General features: G+C 39.2%; 1 protein-coding gene across 1 annotated transcript in view; it reads right to left on the bottom strand.

The window, feature by feature from the left end:
- Positions 1 to 20,274, bottom strand: part of FAM228B (family with sequence similarity 228 member B) — a 32,108-nt gene extending 11,834 nt beyond the window's left edge. Inside the window, exons 1-6 of the mRNA XM_007455499.1 lie at positions 20,153 to 20,274; positions 7,640 to 7,708; positions 5,226 to 5,417; positions 4,473 to 4,553; positions 1,228 to 1,315; positions 977 to 1,133 (exon numbers count right to left, since the gene is read on the bottom strand). Coding sequence (XP_007455561.1) covers positions 977 to 1,133; positions 1,228 to 1,315; positions 4,473 to 4,553; positions 5,226 to 5,417; positions 7,640 to 7,708; positions 20,153 to 20,248 — 683 coding nt within the window. The 5' untranslated portion in view covers positions 20,249 to 20,274. The remainder of the gene's footprint in view (positions 1 to 976; positions 1,134 to 1,227; positions 1,316 to 4,472; positions 4,554 to 5,225; positions 5,418 to 7,639; positions 7,709 to 20,152) is intronic.
- Between the last annotated feature and the right edge of the window lie 1,340 nt (positions 20,275 to 21,614).

Raw genomic sequence — 21,614 nt, 5'->3', positions numbered from 1 at the left:
GAGCGGCTGGGCCCGTGAGCCATGGCCGCTGAGCCTGAGTGTCCAGAGCCTGTGCTCCACAACGGGAGAGGCCACAACAGTGAGAGGCCCACGTACCTCAAAAAAAAAAAAAAAAAAAAACACGGGGGAGAGATAAATTGGGAGACTGGGATTGACATATACACACTACTATATATAAAATAGATAACTAATAAGAACCTACTGTAGCACAGGGAACTCTTCTCAATACTCTGTAATAACCTATATGGGTAAAGAATCTAAAAGAAGAGTGGATATATGTATAACTGATTCACTTTGCTATACAGCAGACTCTAACACAACATTTTAAATCAACTATACTCCAATAAATTTTTTTAAAAACCACACAGGGGGCCTCCCTGGTGGCGCAGTGGTTGACAGTCCGCCTGCCGATGCGGGGGATACGGGTTCGTGCCCCGGTCTGGGGGGATCCCGCGTGCCGCGTAGCGGCTGGGCCCGTGAGCCGCGTAGCGGCTGGGCCTGTGAGCCGTGGCCGCTGAGCTTGCGCGTCCGGCAACGGGAAAGGCCGCGACAGTGGGAGGCCCACGTATCGCAAAAAAAAAAAAAAAAAAAACCACACAGGAAGAATGGGGCATAAGAAATATCTGAAGTGATAACAGCCTAGAATTTCCCCCCAAATAATGAAAGACATCAAACCACAGATACAAGAATCTCAGTGAACCCTAAGTAGGATAAAACAAAAAGAAAGGGGAAAAAACACCTTCACACATCATAGACTAGCTAATGAAAACCAAAGACAAAGACAAAATCTTGAAAGTACCCAAGAAAAAAGAAACAGCACATACAGAGAAACAAAGACAAGAATTACAGTAGACTTCTCATTGAAAAATGAAATATTTTTTAAAAATCATAATTATGACAAAATACATATCACTGTCTCAAGAAACAGTTTTCAAATTTGAAGAGGTTTCATAATTTCTATCATACTAACCATTACCTGCTCCTTTTACAAAATTCACTCTCTATGTAGTTTGTAGGCAGTTTAAGCCACTCATTTGGAGTCATAAAGTGCCTTGAATTAGAAATTCCTGGAAATCTGGAATGCAGTTTGGCTTTCTCAACCTCTTTAAATTCTTTCATTGTAAATATTTTGCCTGTAGGAAGATGAGCAACCTAAATTAGCATCCTTACATGCAACTCCCATTGCTCTCGGGTTATGAAACCACTTAACAATTAGAAACTAAGTACCAGTCTCACACTGAAGAAGAATTCTTTTTCCATCGTCTTTGTCATATTGTGCCTTTTTCAAAGGGTCACGAAATGGTGGGATGGTAACCTACAAGAAAAACACTTCTTTGAGGACTGGGTTCCAGCTCTTTTTCAGTCTATTCTAAGCATCCATGTATGGCTCTTATGCCAGAATAATCAAGATTACAGCATCCACAAACTAACAGCAATCTAATTATTATATATATTTAACACATTACAAAGAGATGGCGGCACTCCAATACATCTCCTAGCAAGGCCCTTCAGCCAAAGAAGCATGGTTAGCTCTTGTTTTAATAGCCTTTTCAGATCACTGTGGATATTCTTTTTAGATATCAATACTATACCCAAACTCAACAAGTGGCAGCTTCTTAAAGGTCAGTTACAATGTAGAACCTGAAACCATATCAATGAATTATTCAAACTCTGCTATATTAAAATCCATTGGTCCATCTTGAACTCTGAATGAATCTTTTATCCATATCATGAATTGGTTGTTAGAGAAAATTAGATCACTGAGTTATGTGAGGTCTTCCAAATGTTAATACATTTCATTATACAATAATCACATTCATTAATATCACCAGTCTCATCAGTAAAGTCTTTGAGTACTGGAACACTGTCACACATGATGGTCAGTATGATATTTCAAAAATTCAAATTTTTGTTTGAAAGTTCAACTGGCAACAAATATTGTCAGTTGTTTTTCTTGAAGTGACAGACTCACTTCATTAATTTTCCAGAAAATGTCTACCAAACACCCAAGACTTAATAAACATAGTCTGTAAGTCACTCTTTCAAGTAAAAATGATGTTCCATGAAAAAAAAATCACCCAGTTCAGCTCACAATTCAAACAATCATACTGTATTTCAGTATGCAGAAATGCTCTTTGCATACCTCCCGTTTCATCACAGAATATTAAAAAGATGTGTAGAAAAGACCAAGACTTGGAGGGGAGGGATGAATTAGGAGTTTGGAATTAGCAGATACAAACTACTACATAGAGTAAAACAGATAAACAACAAGGTCCTATTGTATAGCACAGAGAATTATATTCAATATCTTATAATAAACTATAATGGAAAAGAATCTGAAAAACTAAAAAACCAAATCACCTTGCTGTACACTAGGAACATAACATTGTAAATCAACTATACTTCAATAAAAAAAGGGGGGAGTAAGACTTAATAAAATTAATAATTTTTTGTTTGATCAAGGACATTAAGTGAAATGGAATTTTTTTTTTTTTTTTTTTTTACTGTGAGCGCATGACAGTGAAGAATATGAGTACAGTACAATTTGGTAACACTGACTTAAGTAGTTCTAAGGTACCAGCAGTTTTACCCAACATTGCTTTTGTACCATCAGTGCAAATGTCAACACAATGAAAAAGGCAAATAAAATTTAGCACTATTATGAAAAGTTTTGGCCTAATGGACCCCCTAGAAGGGTTTTGGGGCTGTCAAAGGTCTATGTACCTCACTTTGAGAACTGCTGCTATAACCTCAAAGTGCTCAGCTTACCTTGAGAGGTCACCTATCAGCTTCATTTAGAGTGGCAACATGGTGAAAGAACAGAATGGAATTCTGGTATCCAAAAGATCTGGTTTCAGGCTTCCCTAGTGATGCAGTGGCTGAGAATCTGCCTGCCAATGCAGGGGACACAGGTTCAAGCCCTGGTTCGGGAAGATCCCACATGCCGCGGAGCAACTAAACCCATGTGCCACAACTACTGAGCCTGCGCTCTGGAGCCCACGAGCCACAACTACTGAAGCCCACATGCCTAGAGCCCGTGCTTCGCGACAAGAGAAGCCACTACAATGAGAAGCCCACGCACCACGACGAAGAGTAGCCCCCACCGCAACGAGAGAAAGCCCATATGCAGCAACGAAGACCCAACACAGCCAAAAGTTAAATATATTAAATAAATTTATTTTTAAAAAAAGATCTGATTTCAAATCCCAATTCTAACCCTTACCAGGTATGCTACTAGTTAGTATTTCTAAGGATCTAACTCTAAACTCTCAGTTTAACTCTGACCTATAAAAATAGGGACAATAGCACATACACACACCCTAATTTGGGGAAAAACTTAAAAGACCTGCTTTGCCCTGCAACTACCAGCAGTTTAAAATGTCTATGATTCAAGGTAGGTTTTTTGTTTTATTTTCTTTAATAATATCCACTATTAGCAAAAGTGTGGAATAAATAGATTCTCAGGAGGAGGTACAAATGTATATAACCATTCTGGAGGACAATTTCGTGATATGAATTAAAATCATGCATAATTTTTAACCCAGCAATTCTACTTCTAGCAACTTACCCAAAGGAAAAAATTAAGAAATAAATAGTTACAGGGATGTTCATCATAATGTCATTTAAAACAACAATAGGTCAAAAACAATCTAGAGGTTCAAAATAAGGAATATGTTTAAAAAAAAAAAAAGATGGTATAGCAAGATAGTATATGTGTTTAGAAACATACCCATACTCTATTTACAGCTGTGTAACCTTGGACAAGTAACTTAACCTACCCGTGCCTCACTTGCCTTATTTGTAAATTAGCAGTGAATGCTGAAATAAAGTGAAAAGAAATCTTATCATTTGGTTAATCCCTCAGTGCAAGTTAGCTATTAATAACAGAATACCATGCATTGATTACAATTGCATATTTACATTTATTGACAAAGAAAGAAAGCAAATCATAAACTACTGAGAAAAAAAAGATTTTAAAACCTAATGTATGGTATGATCCCATTCTTGTTAAACAAAAATGTGTACATATACCTACACATAGAAAGAAGTCTTTCCTTTTTTTAATTGAAGTATAGTTGGTTTATAATTAGAAAGAAGTCTTGAAGAATATACAGAAAAATGTTCATGAGTTCATTCTGGGTAATGAAATTGTGAGTGGTCTCTTTTTCTTTATTTTAAAATAGATTTTCTCATTTATATATCATAAAAATATATTACTTTTGTAACAAATTTAATAGTCTGAAATTTTTTAACATTATCTATCACCCAATTATTATACAATATTTTCAAATTTTACAGAGGTTTAATTTACTTTGGACTTTGGCTTTTTAGTTCCTTTCTAAGATATGGAGATGGGACATGATTCTTAAGATTTTACTGTGTTCGTTGGAAATCACTAAAGGACTACTTATATATTAGGACTGCTCAAAAAAACAAACCACATAATACCAAAGTTAAAATTAGAAATCTACCTTCAGAAAATTCGGGTCCTCTTTGTTCGTGTAAAAAGGATCATATTCTTTTGGATCATAATGCTCTATAAATGCATTTCCCTATAGGAAGGAAATAAAACCACACATAAGAACAAGCAGTCCATAATTAATTTTGAGCATAACAGGACTCAAGAGTCAAACACACAGTTCCACTCATATGCTCTGAAATGGCATCAATGACAAATGCAAAAGGGAACGGAAGACCAAATTGTAAATTAAATTTAATGTATCTAAGTAAGAAATATTATAGTGATAGAAGGAATCTACTTAAAATTTGTAAGATTTTAATAAAGGATGTTGGAATACTAAAAGATACAGGAATTTGTTTTTAGGTACTTAATATTCAAACATCTCAAATCTCTTAAAAATGCCAGGAGAACAGAAATATTTTATAGCTTTGTAAATAATCAAGTTCCAGAATAAAAAACAAAAAAATCAAAAAAACATGTATCTTGAACCTAGAGTCCAATTTTTTTTAATTGGTATATAAAATTAACAATTACATAGGAGAAAGAAAGAAAAATTATTCTAATGTACACATTTAAATCCAGACCTAACCCTCTCCCTCCATCCTTTCCACATGCCCTGGATTTAAGAATAGTATGTGCTATAACAGAGTACAGATTACACATATACAGAATAGGGAAGGGCAGGCTGTTTGAATGATTATAAATAAAGATAACTATAGTTTTTAAAGCAACTGAAAAAAGTAATAAAATGATCTCTTAGTACCTTTTTATTTACGTATTTTAAAAAACCATCTAATTCCTCTTGTCTCCTTTTTTTAATCTTCTTATGTGAAGGAACATTTTCTATAATTTTCTTCTGGAGAGGATCTGCCACATGATCAACCCATCTTTTATATAATATCTCTTTTCTTCTTGCATTTAAGAAGTCATGATGCTTTAAATACTTATCTAGTTGCTAGTAAACAGTGATAGGAAAAGACAAATATATTATCTTAAAGTTTTCTTGTTCCAAAATTTAAACTTAATTTATATTCATAAGAATAACCCACAAAATCATCCATTAATTAAATCATTTGGTTGGCTTCTGTGTGACACACACAATACTGGAAACAAAGAATACATGAATAAATTAGACAACACGCCTGCTCTCCCTGGAAGACAGACTACAAAACAAATCTACAAAACAATAGGATGGACCATGTAGCAAGAGATATATGGGGTTCAAACAGATACTAGTATACCAGTGTTCACTGCATCATTACTCACAATAGCCGAGGTGGAAACAACTCCAGTGTTCATCAACAGATGAAGGTATAAACAAAATGTGGTATATATGTATAATGGAATATTATACAATGATAAAAAGGAGTCAAGTTCTGACACATGCTACAACATGGATGAACCTTAAAAGCAATATGCTAAGTGAAATATGACAGACACAAAAGGATAAATATTGTAGGATTCCACTTATATGAAATGTCTAGAATAGGCAAATTCATAGAGACAGAAAATTAGATGTTACCAGAGGCTTGTGGAAGGAGAGCTGGGAAGTTACTACTTAAGAAGTACAAAGTTTTGGTTGGGGTGATGAAAAAGGTTTAGAAATACATAGTGGTTATGGTTGCTCAACACATAAATGTAATTAATGTCACTGAATTGTACACTCAAAAATGGTTAAAAAGCAAATTTTATGTTATATATATTTTACAATAGAAAAATTAAATTTTTTAAAAGATTTCCAAATTGGTAGACATTTGGGATGGGCCTTAAAGAACAGAGTTATCTAGGAAGAGAAGGAATGACACAGAATGAGGAAGGAGAATATTCTATGGAGGGAATTCCCTGGTGGTCCAGTCATTAGGACTCCACACCTTCACTGCCGAGGGGCTGAGTTCAATCCTGGTCAGGGAACTAAGATCCCACAAGCTGCAACGGGCAGCCAGAAAAAAAAAAAGAATATTCTATGGAGGAAAAAAAAAAAAAGACAGAACAGTAGCACAACCTGGTAAAAATGACAAGTAGCCTGCAAAGAAAATGCCTAAATTAGGCTATAAACTAAATCATTCTCACCAAAACTTCTCATATACCTTTCATCTAGCGAATGAAATCATGTGATTACTAGGATCAACAACATGAAATTTAAAATGAAAAAAATAAAATAATAAAAACCCTGTTATCTTCTCCAGGCGATATCCCTCCCTAACTTCAGGTCGTAGCACATTTCAACCATTCTCAATGAACAGTTCCTTTCCTTTTTAAACAACTCTAAAGAAAATTCTTAAAAACAAAAATAGGCTACCCACTCCAGTGAAAATAGGCTACCCACTCCAGTGTTTAGTACACTTCACACAAACATTCATCTTATCTTATAATTAAGCCCATCCTGCTACAGTTAAAGCCTTGTTCTTACTTATGTATACCTGAGTAATAATTGGTCAGTGTGTTCCAATAACAGCTCTTAAAGCTTTTAAGAATACATAGAGGGCTTCCCTGGTGGCACAATGGTTGAGAGTCCACCTGCTGATGCAGGGGACACGGGTTCGTGCCCCAGTCTGGGAAGATCCCACATGCCGTGAAGCAGCTGGGCCTGTGAGCCATGGCCGCTGAGCCTGTGCGTCTGGAGCCTGTGCTCCACAACGGGAAAGGCCACAACAGTGACAGGCCTGCGTACCGCAAAAAAAAAAAAAAGAATACATAGTGACTCCACAGAAGCCCCACTAACATGAAGGAACAAGTGAGTAGGAGGAACCTCTTATAAGGTATCTATAAAAGAGTCCTCACAAAGTACAGGAAGAGAGGAACTAAATTAAAGCAATCTCAGAGCTCTTTTAAGTTCAATCCTAAAGGCTAATGAGTGTTTTAATTGTTTTCTATATTTTCTAAATTTTTTTTTTTTTGTGGTACGTGGGCCTCTCACTGTTGTGGCCTCTCCCGTTGCAGAGCACAGGCTCCAAATGTGCAGGCCCAGGAGCCATGGCTCACGGGCCTAGCCACTCCGTGGCATGTGGGATCCTCCCGGACCAGGGCACGAAGCCGTGTCCCCTGCATCGGCAGGCAGACTCTCAACCACTGCACCACCAGGGAAGCCCCCTAAAATTTTTATAATGACAATGTACTACATCTGAAATGGAAAAACAAAATTTAATTTTTGAGACACATTCTGCAGCCAGTTCTTACCTTAATTATATAATTTTCTCTGTACAATATTGATTGAATAGCTGCATCAATATCTTCTTTAGCTAATGCCTAAAATGACAGAACGACATTTTGAAAATCAAATATTTGAAAATTAAATTATTAATACTACCTAGACTCATAATATTTTATGTGACATACATATCCCTGGAAAGTTCTCTATAAATCCAATTTTTCTACTTCAAATCATATCATCAGTACTTTTTAAAGAGGATTTGAATCTTTCTGCTCTCAGCTACATTTCATTCTAGGGAAAAAATAACTCAGATCACAGACATTTTGAGTCCCAATATGGTCAAATGACTTCGCCCAGACACACATGGTAGGTAAAACCCATCTTTTTTCACATCCTGTAAAGTGATACAATCAGGCCTCTATTTGAATTCATTTACTCATGAATGAATTCTATTTGAATTCATTAGTCATTATAGCTATCAAATATTAATACTTTTTATGAACAAGCCACATTTTCAATATTTTAAAGCAACACAATCTTCAGGAAATAGCTCGTAAAATCAAATTTTTCCATTTTCATAACAAATCTTCCACAATTAAATGTCAGAAAATGCAAGAGGTTGATTTCTACCATACATGTGAATGTAACTGACATCACTGACTTACACACTTAAAAATAGTTAAAAAGAGTAAATTTTATGATATAATTTTTCCACAATGGAAAAAATGATTAATAATAAAAGAGTCCCAAAGTGAACATTTGGGATGGGCCTTTGAAATCCTCTCATAATTACACAAAAATAAAATATTCTCAAATTAACTGTCATTGGAATTAGTTGTCTTCATTTCCACTACCCTTGTTTTCCAGAATAGCTGAGTAAAATCTCAAAATCTAAGAACTAACCTTCCCCATTAACACACAAGGAAATTAAGGCTCAAGGGAGTCAAGCAACAACCAGAAGCCTAGAAAATCCTGCACTGAGCCCAGAATTCAAACTCAAATGTATCTATCTCCAAATTCATTTTCTTTGTTCTTTCTGCCTCACAGAGTTGCTATTCCTAGCAAATCTACTGCTCTCAAAATCAAGATGAGTACTGAAATATTAAAACCACCACCTGAAGACACTGGAGACTGACCCAGAGCAGGAAGAAACTAAAGGGTAGTCAACACTTGGAAAAAGAGAACAGCACTGGAAAAGTTTCCAGTTCTTTACAGACTTTTGTCTAACAGCAGGCCTCAGTCATAGCTAAACAAGGGAGCTCAAACGCAGACAGAAATACACAGTTTTACAGATTCAATAATTAGACGACAGAGTTCAGGGCAACCATAGCAGCAGGAAAATGATGAGGAGAAATACCTGAAAGGAGAAAGCCATAGACAGAATGCCACAAATTCTGCAGACCAAATCTCTGGCAGACCGTTGAGCTACATAAGCACAAAGCAGACTCCATGGAGCCCAGCTAAGGCTAAAGAAGACTAAACAGTGATTTCACCTGCTGCCAACTGCAAGAGAGACAAAGTTCAGAGTTCGTGTTCAGCCAAGTTAACTGCCTGCTAAAACAAAAACTCAGTATTAATCAGAGGAACATAACAGAATCCAGACCCTTTACAATGTATCTCTCATAATTTCCAAAATCACTAGACAAACAGGAAAACGTGACCCATACACAAGAAAGACAATCAACTGGAGACCAACTCTGAGATGGCCCATATGTTGGAATTAGCAGACAAGGATTCTAGGTCAACTATTATAGCTATGTTTAAGAAGTTATAGGAAAATATGCTCATAATGAATGAATAGAAAACCTCAGCAGAAAAACAGAGACTGAAAAATAACCAAGTGGAAAATACAGTTCTTAAATTTAAAAAACAAACAAACTTAAATGGGCTTAACAGCAGATTGAAGATGACATAAAAAAGAGTCCGTGAACTTGAATTCAAATCATTAGAATTTATCCAATCTGGGAAATAGGAAGAAAAAAGATTGGAAAATGAATAGAGTTGTAGCAACTTATGAGACAATAGCAAAAGGTTCTACAAGTTGATAACTGGAGTCCCAGAAATGATAAATAAAAGAATGGAACAGGAGAAGAAAGAAAGTTAGAAAGGAACATAGAATAAGAGGGAACAGATTTATCCTCCTACCTTTAAAAAAAAAAAAAAGTTAAACAACAGTTTTCAAGACACTGGACATCAGGCTATGAAGGACAGTGGCCCCTGAGATACAGAACACAAGGTGAACCTTAAAATAGCTCATTAGAGCCTGGAGAGAATTTCCAGACTGTGGCACACAGAGGAGGAAATCAGGTGGAATCCACCTGTCTCCCTGAAATGAGCAGGGGAGCTGGGAGTCTGGGGAGGCCAGGGTAGCTACAGTTCATAGAGCACAGTACCAGAGGGAAGAAAGTCATACAGAGAAAGAGCTTTGGATATCTGCAGAGGATCAGATCTGTAGAGGGTCCCCCTTGCTTCTTCAGGTGAATGCTGAACACTGTATGCATGTGGGGAAACTACCCAAAGAAACACTGGGAAAAGAAGTACCTGAAAGGATTAGGGGAACAATCCCTAGAGGTCACACAACCCCAGGAGTTATTCCTCTTAACATCAGCCAGGGTGATAAACTTTATGGTGCACAAAACAGAGTTCTTAGAAGGGTTTTATAAAATAAGTACTAAAGCAAAATTGGCCATACACTAAATGATACTACAGTTCTGTCTAACAAAGCTTGGTGGCAAGACATGAAAAAAATTAGACTGTGTCCAAGTAACTTCACTGCATACCAGAACAAAGCTCAGCATATTTATTGGAAATCAAAGATATCCAGCACTCAACAAGGAAAAATTCACGTCTGGCATCTAATTAAAAAAATCACCAGACATACAGGTCATGGAAGCAACCTAAATGCCCATCAACAGACAAATGGATAAAAAAGTTGTGGTACATATATACAATGGAATATTACTCAGCCATAAAAAGGAACCAAATTGAGTCATTTGTTGAGACGTGGATGAACCTAGAGACTGTCATACAAAGTGAAGTAAGTCAGAAAGAGTAAAACAAATATCGTATATTAACGCATGTATGTGGAACTTAGAAAAATGGTACGATGAAGCAGTTTGCAGGGCAGAGATTGAGACACAGATGTAGAGAACAAACGTATGGACACCAAGGGGAAAACCATGGTGGGGTGGGGATGGTGGTGTGCTGAATTGGGTGATTGGGATTGACATGTATACACTGATGTGTATAAAAGTGATGACTAATAAGAACCGGCAATATAAAAAAACAAACAAAAGAAACAACTAATACTAAACTTTCTTTGGGTTCTTTGTATGGAAATATATTAATATAAATGTTTCAGACATTACATGAAATTTCTAAAAATCTTATATGTTCTGATATAATGTTATAAGTCATAATTCTAGTTATTACTTTAAAATGTATATCTCAGAAATTAAAAAAAAAAAATCACCAGGCATATAAAGAAGCAGGAAAATTTGACTAATGAAAAGAATCAATCAAAACTACCCCAGAGGAGACTTCCCTTGTGTTCCAGTGGCTAAGACTCCGTGCTCCCAATGCAGGGGGCCTAGGTTTGATCCTTGCTCAGGGAACTAGATCCCATGTGCCGCAACTAAGAGTTTGCAGGACGCAACTAAAGATCCCACATGCTGCAACTAAGGATCCCACACCCAGCAACGAAGACCTGGTGCAGCCAAATAAATAAATAAATATTTTTTTTAAAAAACTACCCCAGAAATGACACAGATGATATAATTATTAGACCAAGACATTAAAATAGTTCACAAGTGCAGGAAGCTAGACAAAACAGCAAACGTTTTGAGACATGGAAGATTTTTTAAAAGGCACCCTAAAAACTTAAGGGATAAAAACCACAATGTCTGAAATGAAAAACACAAAAGACAGGATTATCAGCAGACTGGATATTACAGAAGAAATGATTAGTAAACTTAAAATCATAATAGAAGCTGTCCAAAATGAAATGCAGGGAGGAAAAGTTTTAAAAAGTTTAACAGATAATCAGTGGGCTATGGGATAGCTTTAAGCAGGTGATTAAACATGTAATTTTGTTTCCCAAAAGGAGAAGGGGTTGGGTAGAAAAAATATTTTAAGAAAGGATGGCTGAAATTTTTCCAAATGTGTTGGGAACTATACGCTCACCGATACTAGAGGTTCAATGAACTCTAAGCAGTAGAGAAACTGGAACCTTCATACATTGCTGATGAGAATGTAAAATGGTACAGCCACTGTTGGAAACAGGAGGCAGCTCCTCAAAAAGTTAAACACAGAATTACCATATGACTTAGCAATTCCATTCCTAGGTTATATACCCAAGATAGCTGAAAACATATGTTCACACAAAAACTTGTATACAATGTTCACAGCAGCATTGTTCATAATACTCAAAAACCAGAAAAAATCCAAATGCCCATCCACTGATGAATGGATAAATAAAATGTGGTATATCCATATACTAGAGTATCATTTGGCCATAAAAAAGAATGAAGTGCTGATACATGCTACAACATGGATGAACCATGAAAACAGTATGCTAAGTGGAAGAAGTCAGACACAAAGGACCACATACTACATGATTCCATTTGTATAAAATGTCCAGAATAGACAAATCTAAGAGAAAGTAGATTAGCAGTTGCCAGAGAACAAGGGAGAAGGGAATGGACAATGACTGCTAAAGGGTATGAGTTTCCTTTTTGGGGTGATGAAAATGTTCTGGAATTAGAGAGGTGATGGTTATGCAACCTTGTGGATATACTAAAAACCACTGAATTGTACACTTTAAGGTAGTGAATTTTAAATTTAAAAATGCACAAAATATTTGAACACTTCATCAACGAATATATATAAATGGCAAGTAAAACATAAAAAGAGGCTCAACACCATTAGTTATTAGGGAAATGCAAATTAAAAACACAATGAGGGACTTCCCTGATGGTCCAGTGGTAAAGAATCCGCCTTACAATGCAGGGGACGCAGGTTCGATCCCTAGTCGGGGAACTGGGATCCCACATGCCATGGGGCAACTAAGCTCACGTGCCACAACTATTGAGCTTGCACACCTCAATTAGAGAGCCTGCATGCCGCAAACTACAGAGCCCACGCACCCTGGAGCCCGCACGCCGCAAACACAGAAGAGAAAACCTGCACGACACAACTAGAGAGAAGCCTGCGCACCACAACAAAGATCCCACATGCCTCAACAAAGATCCCACAAGCTGTAACTAGGACCCGATGCAGCCAAATAATTTTTTTTAATATTTTAAAAAACCCACACAATGAAATGTGACTCTACATCTTTTAGAATGTCTCAAAAGACTACACCTACACACACACACACACACACACACACACACACACACACACACACACACACACAGACTGTACCAAATGTTGGCTAGGATGTGAAACACTGGACCTCCCATACACTGCTAGTGGAAATATAAAATAATATAACTTTGGAAAACAGTTTGACAGTTTCATAAAATATTCAATTCATTTACCATATGACCTAGGCATTCCACAAGTAGATGATAACCCAACAGTAATGAAAGTATATGTCCATATAAAGACATGTACATGGGGGCTGCCCTGGTGGCACAGTGCTTGAGAGTCCGCCTGCCGATGCAGGGGACGAGGGTTCGTGCCCCAGTCCGGGAGGATCCCACATGCCACAGAGCGGCTGGGCCCGTGAGCCATGGCCACAGAGCCTGTGCTCTGCAATGGGAGAGGCCACAACAGTGGGAGGCCCACGTAACACAAAAAAAAGAAAAAAAAGACATGTACATGAATGTTCCTAACAGCTTTATTTTTAATAGCCAAAAACTGTAAACAACCCAAATGTCCAATGACAGAATGGACAAACTGGGGTATATAGCATTCAGCAGAAGAAAAAAAAAGGAACTAAGTACTGAAACATGAAACAACATGGATGAATTGCAAATTATACTGAGTGAAAGAAGCCAGACAAAAATAATACATACCATAAGATTACATTTGTATAAAAAAATTTAAATGCAAAATAAACTATAGTGAGATTGGTTCAAGATGGCAGAGTAGAAGGACGAGCTCTCACTTCCTCCTGAGAGAGCACTGGAATCACAACTAACTGCTGAACAATCATCAACAGGAAGACACTGGAACTCACCAAAAAAGATACCCCACATCCAAATACAAAGGAGAAGCCACAGCGAGATGGTAGGAGGGGCACAATCACAGTAAAATCAAATCCCATATGTGCTGGGTGGGTGACTCACAAACTGGAGAACACTTATACCACAAGAGTCCACCCACTGGAGTGAATGTACTGAGCCCCACATCAGGCTTCCCAACCTGGGGGTCTGGCAATGGGAGGAGGAATTCCTAGAGAATCAGACTTTGAAGGCTAGTGGGATTTGACAGCAGTACTTTGACAGGACTGGGGGAAACAGAGACTCCACTCGTGGAGGGCACACACAAAGTAGTGTGAGCATCAGGACCCAGGGGAACGAGCAATGACCCCAGGGGAGACTGAACTAGACCTACCTGCTAGTGTTGGAGGGTCTCCTGCAGAGGCGGGGTTGGCTGTGTCTCACTGCGAGGACAAGAACACTGGCAGCAGAAGTTCTGGAAAGTACTCCCTGGCGTGAGCCCTCCCAGAGTCCGCCAATAGCCCCACCAAAGAGCGCAGGTAGGCTCCAGTGTTGGGCTGCCTCAGGCCAAACAACCAACAGGGAGGGAACCCAGCTCCAGCCATCAGCAGACAAGCGGATTAAAGTTTTACTGAGCTCTGCCCACCAGAGCAACAGCCAGCTCTACCCACCACCAGTCCCTCCCATCAGGAAACTTGCACAAGCCTTTTAGATACCCTCATCCACCAGAGGGCAGACAATAGAAGCAAGAAGAACTACAATCCTGCAGCCTGTGGAACAAAAACCACATTCACAGAAAGACAGACAAGATGAAAAGGCAAAGGGCTATGTACCAGATGAAGGAACAAGACAAAACCCCAGAAAAACAACTAAATGAAATGGAGACAGGCAACCTTCCAGAAAAAGAACTCAGAATAATGATAGTGAAGATGATCCAGAACCTTGGAAATAGAATGGACGCAAAGATCAAGAAGATGTAAGAAATGTTTAACAAAGACCTAGAAGAATTAAAGAACAAACAAACAGAGATGAAAAATACAATAACTGAAATGAAAAATACACTAGAAGGAATCAATACCAGAATAACTGAGGCAGAAGAACGGATAAGTGACCTGGAAGACAGAATGTTGGAATTCACTGCTGCTGAACAGAATAAAGAAAAAAGAATGAAAAGAAATGAGGCCAGCCTAAGAGACCTCTGGGACAACATTAAACGCAACAACATTCGCATTTTAGGGGTCCCAGAAGGAGAAGAGAGAGAGAAAGGACCTGAGAAAACATTTGAAGAGATTACAGTCGAAAACTTCCCAAACATGGGAAAGGAAATAGCCACCCAAGTCCAGGAAGCGTAGAGAGGCCCATACAGGATAAACCCAAGGAGAAACACACTGAGACACACAGTAATCAAATTAGCAAAAATTAAAGACAAAGAAAAATTACTGAAAGCAGCAAGGGAAAAACAACAAAAAACATACAAGAGAACTCCCATAAGGTTAACAGCTGATTTCTCAGCAGAAACTCTACAAGCCAGAAGGGAGTGGCATGATATACATAAAGTGATGAAAGGGAAGAACCTACAGCCAAGATTACTCTACCCAGCAAGGATCTCATTCAGATTCGATGGAGAAATCAAAAGCTTTACAGACAAGCAAAAGCTAACAGAACTCAGCACCACCAAACCAGCTCTACAACAAATGCTAAAGGAACTTCTCTAAGTGGGAAACACAAAAGAAGAAAAGGACCTACAAAAACAAACCCAAAACAATTAAGAAAAAGGTAACAGGAACATACATATCGACAATTACCTTAAATGTGAATGAATTAAATGCTCCAACCAAAAGACACAGGCTTGCTGAATGGATACAAAAACAAGACCCATATATATGCTGTCTACAAGAGACCCACTTCAGATCTAGGGACACATACAGACTGAAAGTGAGGGGATGGAAAAAGATATTCCATGCAAATGGAAATCAAAAGAATGCCGGAGTAGCAATACTTATATCAGATAAAATAGACTTTAAAATAAAGAATGTTACAAGAGACAAGGAAGGACACTACATAATGATCAAGAGATCAATCCGAGAAGAAGATATAACAATTATAAATATATATGCACCCAACATAGGAGCACCTCAATATATAAGGCAACTGCTAACAGATATAAAAGAGGAAATCGACAGTAACACAATAATAGTGGGGGACTTTAACACCTCACTTACACCAATGGACAGATCATCCAAACAGAAAATTAATAAGGAAACACAAGCTTTAAATGACACAGTAGGCCAGATAGATTTAATTGATATTTATAGGACATTCCATACAAACACAGCAGATTACACTTTCTTCTCAAGTGTGCACGGAACATTCTCTAGGATAGATCACATCTTGGGTCACAAATCAAGCCTCAGTAAATTTAAGAAAATTGAAATCATATCAAGCATCTTTTCTGACCACGACGCTGTGAGATTAGAAATCAATTACAGGAAAACAAATGTAAAAAACACAAACACATGGAGGCTAAACAATACGTTACTAAATAACCAAGAGATCACTGAAGAAATTAAAGAGGAAATCAAAAAATAACTAGAGACAAATGACAATGAAAACATGACGATCCAAAACCTATGGGATGTAGCAAAAGCAGTTCTAAGAGGGAAGTTTATAGCAATACAATCCTACCTCAAGAAACAACAAACATCTCAAATAAACCATCTAACCTTGCACCTAAAGGAACTAGAGAAAGGGAAAACAAATCCCAAGTTAGTAAAAGGAAAGAAATAATAAAGATCAGAGCTGAAATAAATGAAATAGAAACAAAGAAAACAATAGCAAAAATCAATAAAACTAAAAGCTTGTTCTTTGAGAAGATAAACAAAATTGATAAACCATTAGCCAGACTCATCAAGAAAAAGAGGGAGAGGACTGAAATCAATAAAATTAGAAATGAGAGCTTCCCTGGTGGCGCAGTGGTTGAGAGTCCGCCTGCCGATGCAGGGGACACGGGTTCATGCCCCAGTCTGGGAGGATCCCAAGTGCCACGGATCAGCTGGGCCCATGAGCCACGGCCGCTGAGGCTGTGCATCCGGGACCTGTGCTCCGCAACGGGAGAGGCCACGGCAGTGAGAGGGCCGCGTACTGCAGGAAAAAAAAAAAAAAAATCTTCCAACAAACAAAAGTCCAGGACCAGACGGCTTCACAGGTGAATTCTATCAAACATTTAGAGAAGAGTTAACACCCATCCTTCTCAAACTCTTCCAAAAAACTGCAGAGGAAGGAACACTCCCAAACTCATTCTACAAGGCCACCATCACCCTGATACCAAAACCAGACAAAAATACCACAAAAAAATTACAGACCAATATCACTCATGAATATAGATGCAAAAACCCTCAACAAAATATTAGCAAACAGAATTCAACAACACATTAAAAGGATCATACACCATGATCAAGTGGGATTTATCCCAGGGATGCGAGGATTCTTCAATATACGCAAATCAACCAATGTAATACACCATATTAACAAATTGAAGAATAAAAGCCATATGATCATCTCAATAGATGCAGAAAAGCTTTCGACAAAATTCAACACCCATTTATGATAAAAACTCTCCAGAAGGTGGGCATAGAGGGAACCTACCTCAACATAATAAAGGCCATATACGACAAACTCACAGCAAACATCATTCTCAATGGTGAAAAACTGAAAGCATTTCCTCTAAGATCAGGAACAAGACAAGGATGTCCACTCTCGTCACTATTATTCAACAGTCTTGGAAGTCCTAGCCACGGCAATCAGAGAAGAAAAAGAAATAAAAGGAATACAAATTGAAAAAGAAGATGTAAAACTGTCACTGTTTGCAGATGACATGATACTACACACAGAGAATCCTAAAGATGCCACCAGAAAACTACTAGAGCTAAGCAACAAATGTGGTAAAGTTGCAGGATACACAATTAATGCACAGAAATCTCTTGCATTCCTATACACTAATGATGAAAAATCTGAAAGAGAAATTAAGGAAACACTCCCATTTACCACTGCAACAAAAAGAATAAAACACCGAAGAATAAACCTACCTAGGGAGACAAAAGACCTGTATGCAGAAAACTGTAAGACACTGATGAGAGAAATTAAAGATGATACAAACAGATGGAGCGATATACCATGTTCTTGGACTGGAATAATCAATGTTGTGAAAATGACTATACTACCCAAAGCAATCTACAGATTCAATGCAATTCTTATCAAATTACCAATGCCATTTTTTAGAGAACTAGAACAAAAAAATCTTAAAATCTGTATGGAGACACAAAAGATCCCAAATAGCCAAAGTGGTCTTGAGCGAAAAAAACGGAGCTGACTTCAGACTATACTACAAAGCTACACTAATCAAGACACTATAGTACTGGCACAAAAACAGAAATACAGATCAATGGAACAGGATAGAAAGCCCAGAGATAAACCCACACACCTATGGTCAACTAATCTATGACAAAGGAGGCAGGGATATACAATGGAGAAAAGACAGTCTCTTCAATAAGTGGTGCTGGGAAAACTGGACAGCTACATGTAAAAGAATGAAATTAGAACACTCCCTAACACCATACACAAAAATAAACTCAAAATGGATTATAGACCTAAATGTAAAACTGGACACTATAAAACTCTTAGAGGAAAACATAGGAAGAACACTCTTTGACATAAATCTCAGCAAGACCTTTTTTGATCCAGCTCCTAGAATAATGGAAATAAAAACAGGAATAAACAAATGGGACCTAATGAAACTTAAAAGCTTTTGCACAGCAAAGGAAACTACAAACAAGACCAAAAGACAACACTCAGAATGGGAGAAAATATTTGCAAACAGATCAGTGGACAAAGGATTAATCTCCAAAATATATAAACAGCTCATGCAGCTCAATATTAAGAAAACAAACAACCCAGTGGTTGAGAGTGGGCCCGTGAGCCATGGCTGCTGAGCCTGCGCGTCTGGAGCCTGTGCTCTGCAACGAAAACAAACAACCCAATCCACAAATGGGCAGAAGACCTAAATAGACATTTCTCCAAAGACATACAGATGGCCAAGAAGCACATGAAAAGCTGCTCAACCTCACTAATTATTAAAGAAATGCAAATCAAAACTACAATGAGGTATCACCTCACACCAGTCAGAATGGGCATCATCAGAAAATCTACAAACAACAAACGCTGGGGAGGGTGTGGAGAAAAGGGAACCCTCTTGCACTGTTGGTGGGAATGTAAATTGATAAAGCCACTATGGAGAACAGTATGGAGGTTCCTTAAAAAAATAAAAATAGAATTACCACATGACCCACCAATCCCACTACTGGATATATACCCAAAGAAAACCATAATTCATAAAGACACATGCACCCCAATGGTCACTGCAGCACTATTTACAATAGCCAGGACACGGAAGCAACCTAAATGCCCAGAGACAGACGAATGGATAAAGAAGATGTGGTACATATATAGAATGGAATATTACTCAGCCATAAAAAGGAACGAAATTGAGTCATTTGTAGAGACGTGGATGGATCTAGAGACTGTCATACAGAGTGAAGTCAGAAAGAGACAAACAAATATCATATGTTAACACATATATGGGGAACCTAGAAAAATGGTACAGATGAACCAGTTTGCAGGGCAGAAACAGAGACACAGATGTAGAGAACAAACGTATGGACACCAACGGGGGGAAAGTGGTGGGGGTTGGTAGTGGTGGGATGAATTGGGAGATTGGGATTGACATGTATATACTAATATGTATAAAATGGATAATTAATAATAACCTGCTGTATAAAAAAAATAAAATTCAAAACAAAATTAAGAAAAATAAAATTTAAGAAAAACAAAATAAACTAGTGATAGAAAGCAGGCAGGGAGGGGGCACTCACAAAGGGACACAATGAAGAAACTTTGGGAGCATTGAATATGTTCACTGTCTCGACTGTGGTGATGGTTTCATGTGTGAATACATAACTAGGAATTTATCAAACTGTACACTTTAAATACATGCAGTTTATTGTATATCAAGTATACCTTAATAAAGCTGTGTAGAAAAAAAGAATCTAAAAAAACAAAACCACAACATATATAAATTTGGGTGATGCAGTTAAAGCGGTGCTTCAGGAGAAACTTCATAACTCTGTTATACTAGAAAAGAAAGGTATATAACAAATGTTAAACTAGAAAATGGAGAACAAAGTAAACACAAGGTTAATAGAAAGAAAGGGATAATAAAGAATAGAATAGAAAACACAGAGAATAATATATTTAGCACAGGCCACTTGTCAATGCAACCACCCAAGTATAAACTTCAGAATGCCACTACTACTGTACCTCCATGAAGGAAAGTGGCTGGGGCTCCAGCCATTCGTTTGAGCTCTTGAGCCTGGGAAGTCTGTCAGTTATCACATCATTGTCTGAACTTTTCATTGTGTTCACAAATAACAGAGCCCCTAGAAAAACTAAAAAATCAGCTTACTTAGTAACGAGAATTCAGATTTATTCTCTCTTCTATTTGATTAATAATCACTATTCGTGGCCGTGAACGGACGTGGAACGGATTCTGAACTTTAGACACCCACGCTTTCCCTAAGGAGAGGGACCTTCACCCAGGATTCTGCTGGTGTCCTCCAAGCCAGCCTCCTTTAAGCAGGGGAGCTCTCCAGACCCACCCGCCGTCCCCTCGAATCACAGGCTTCCCACAACGTGGCCCAATGGAGCTGGTGTGGCAATTCTCAGCCTGGCCTCTAGGAGTCGTATCTGCAGTTTTCGGAGTGGGCAGAGTTGCAGCCTTCTGGCTCCTGAAGCACACCCAGGATGGGCTTCTTAGAGAAGGAAGGAAGGGCTTTTGAACACAATTAGCTTGTCTTCAAGCTCTGAGAGTCCTAAACCGCCCCCCCCAGCCCCTCAGTCCCGTCCAGCCCGTGCCTGAGGGAGGAGCACCCACGACCCCGCCCCTTCCCTCCTACCCCGCTGGCAAGGTGCGTGTGGCCTCCGCCCGGCCTGGAGGAAAAGCTGCAGGCCGCGACAGGTACCTCAGCTCCCCTCCCTCGACTAGCAGGGCCTTCGGTTCTGTGGCACCACGACAGGGCCGGGCCCGACAGCCCACGGCGCCTGAGTCGTCGGCTGCGGCGGGAGAGTGAACCCGTCCCACCTGAGGTCCAGTCAGCTCCAGCCCGTCGCCTCGGTAGATTAAAAACGTTTCGCGTCCAGAGATTCGGTCGAAGCACCCCGCGACCCCTCCGCCGCGGCGGACAAGGAGTCCGCGCGCCGCCGAGGCGGCCGGTGGACTCCGAATTCCGCGGGACCGCCCCGTCCGGAGACTCGGCCGCTGCGTCCCTGAGCCCCGCGCAAATGCGCTACCGCAGACCCGTCTGGCTGAGAAGAAACCAGAAAAGTCGTAGCTCAGGCGCCCAAAGGCTGCTCGTGGTCTGCGGTCGGAGCCGTAGCGCTTCTCGGTGACGGGCAGCTGCCGCAGCCAATAGCTGGGCTCGTCGCCCTCTCGCCCCGCCTCCCCCCGCGTCCGTTGACCGCCGCATGCGCTTCAAGCCAGCCTTTGGTTGAGCGTTGGGCTCCTTCCCGAGAGCAAGGGCGCTTCTCCTGGTCAGGCCCGCCGCGATCCCCCAAACTCTCTGCCCCTCCAGTGCGTCTCCGCAGCCAACCAGACTGGACATTAACACACCCTCCCTCTCAGTAACCCCGCTCCAGGGAACCCCCGTGGGCCAAATCGCTGCGAAGGGAGTGGCGGGCTAGGGGCTCCTTGGAATGACGAGTGTTTGTGGAGTTTGTCCCGATG

This window comes from Lipotes vexillifer, unplaced genomic scaffold, assembly GCF_000442215.2.
Source record: "Lipotes vexillifer unplaced genomic scaffold, Lipotes_vexillifer_v1.1 scaffold131, whole genome shotgun sequence".
Classification (NCBI taxonomy): Eukaryota; Metazoa; Chordata; class Mammalia; order Artiodactyla; family Lipotidae; genus Lipotes; species Lipotes vexillifer.
Note: the sequence above shows the minus strand (reverse complement) of the source record. Positions and strands in the feature narration are given on the sequence as shown.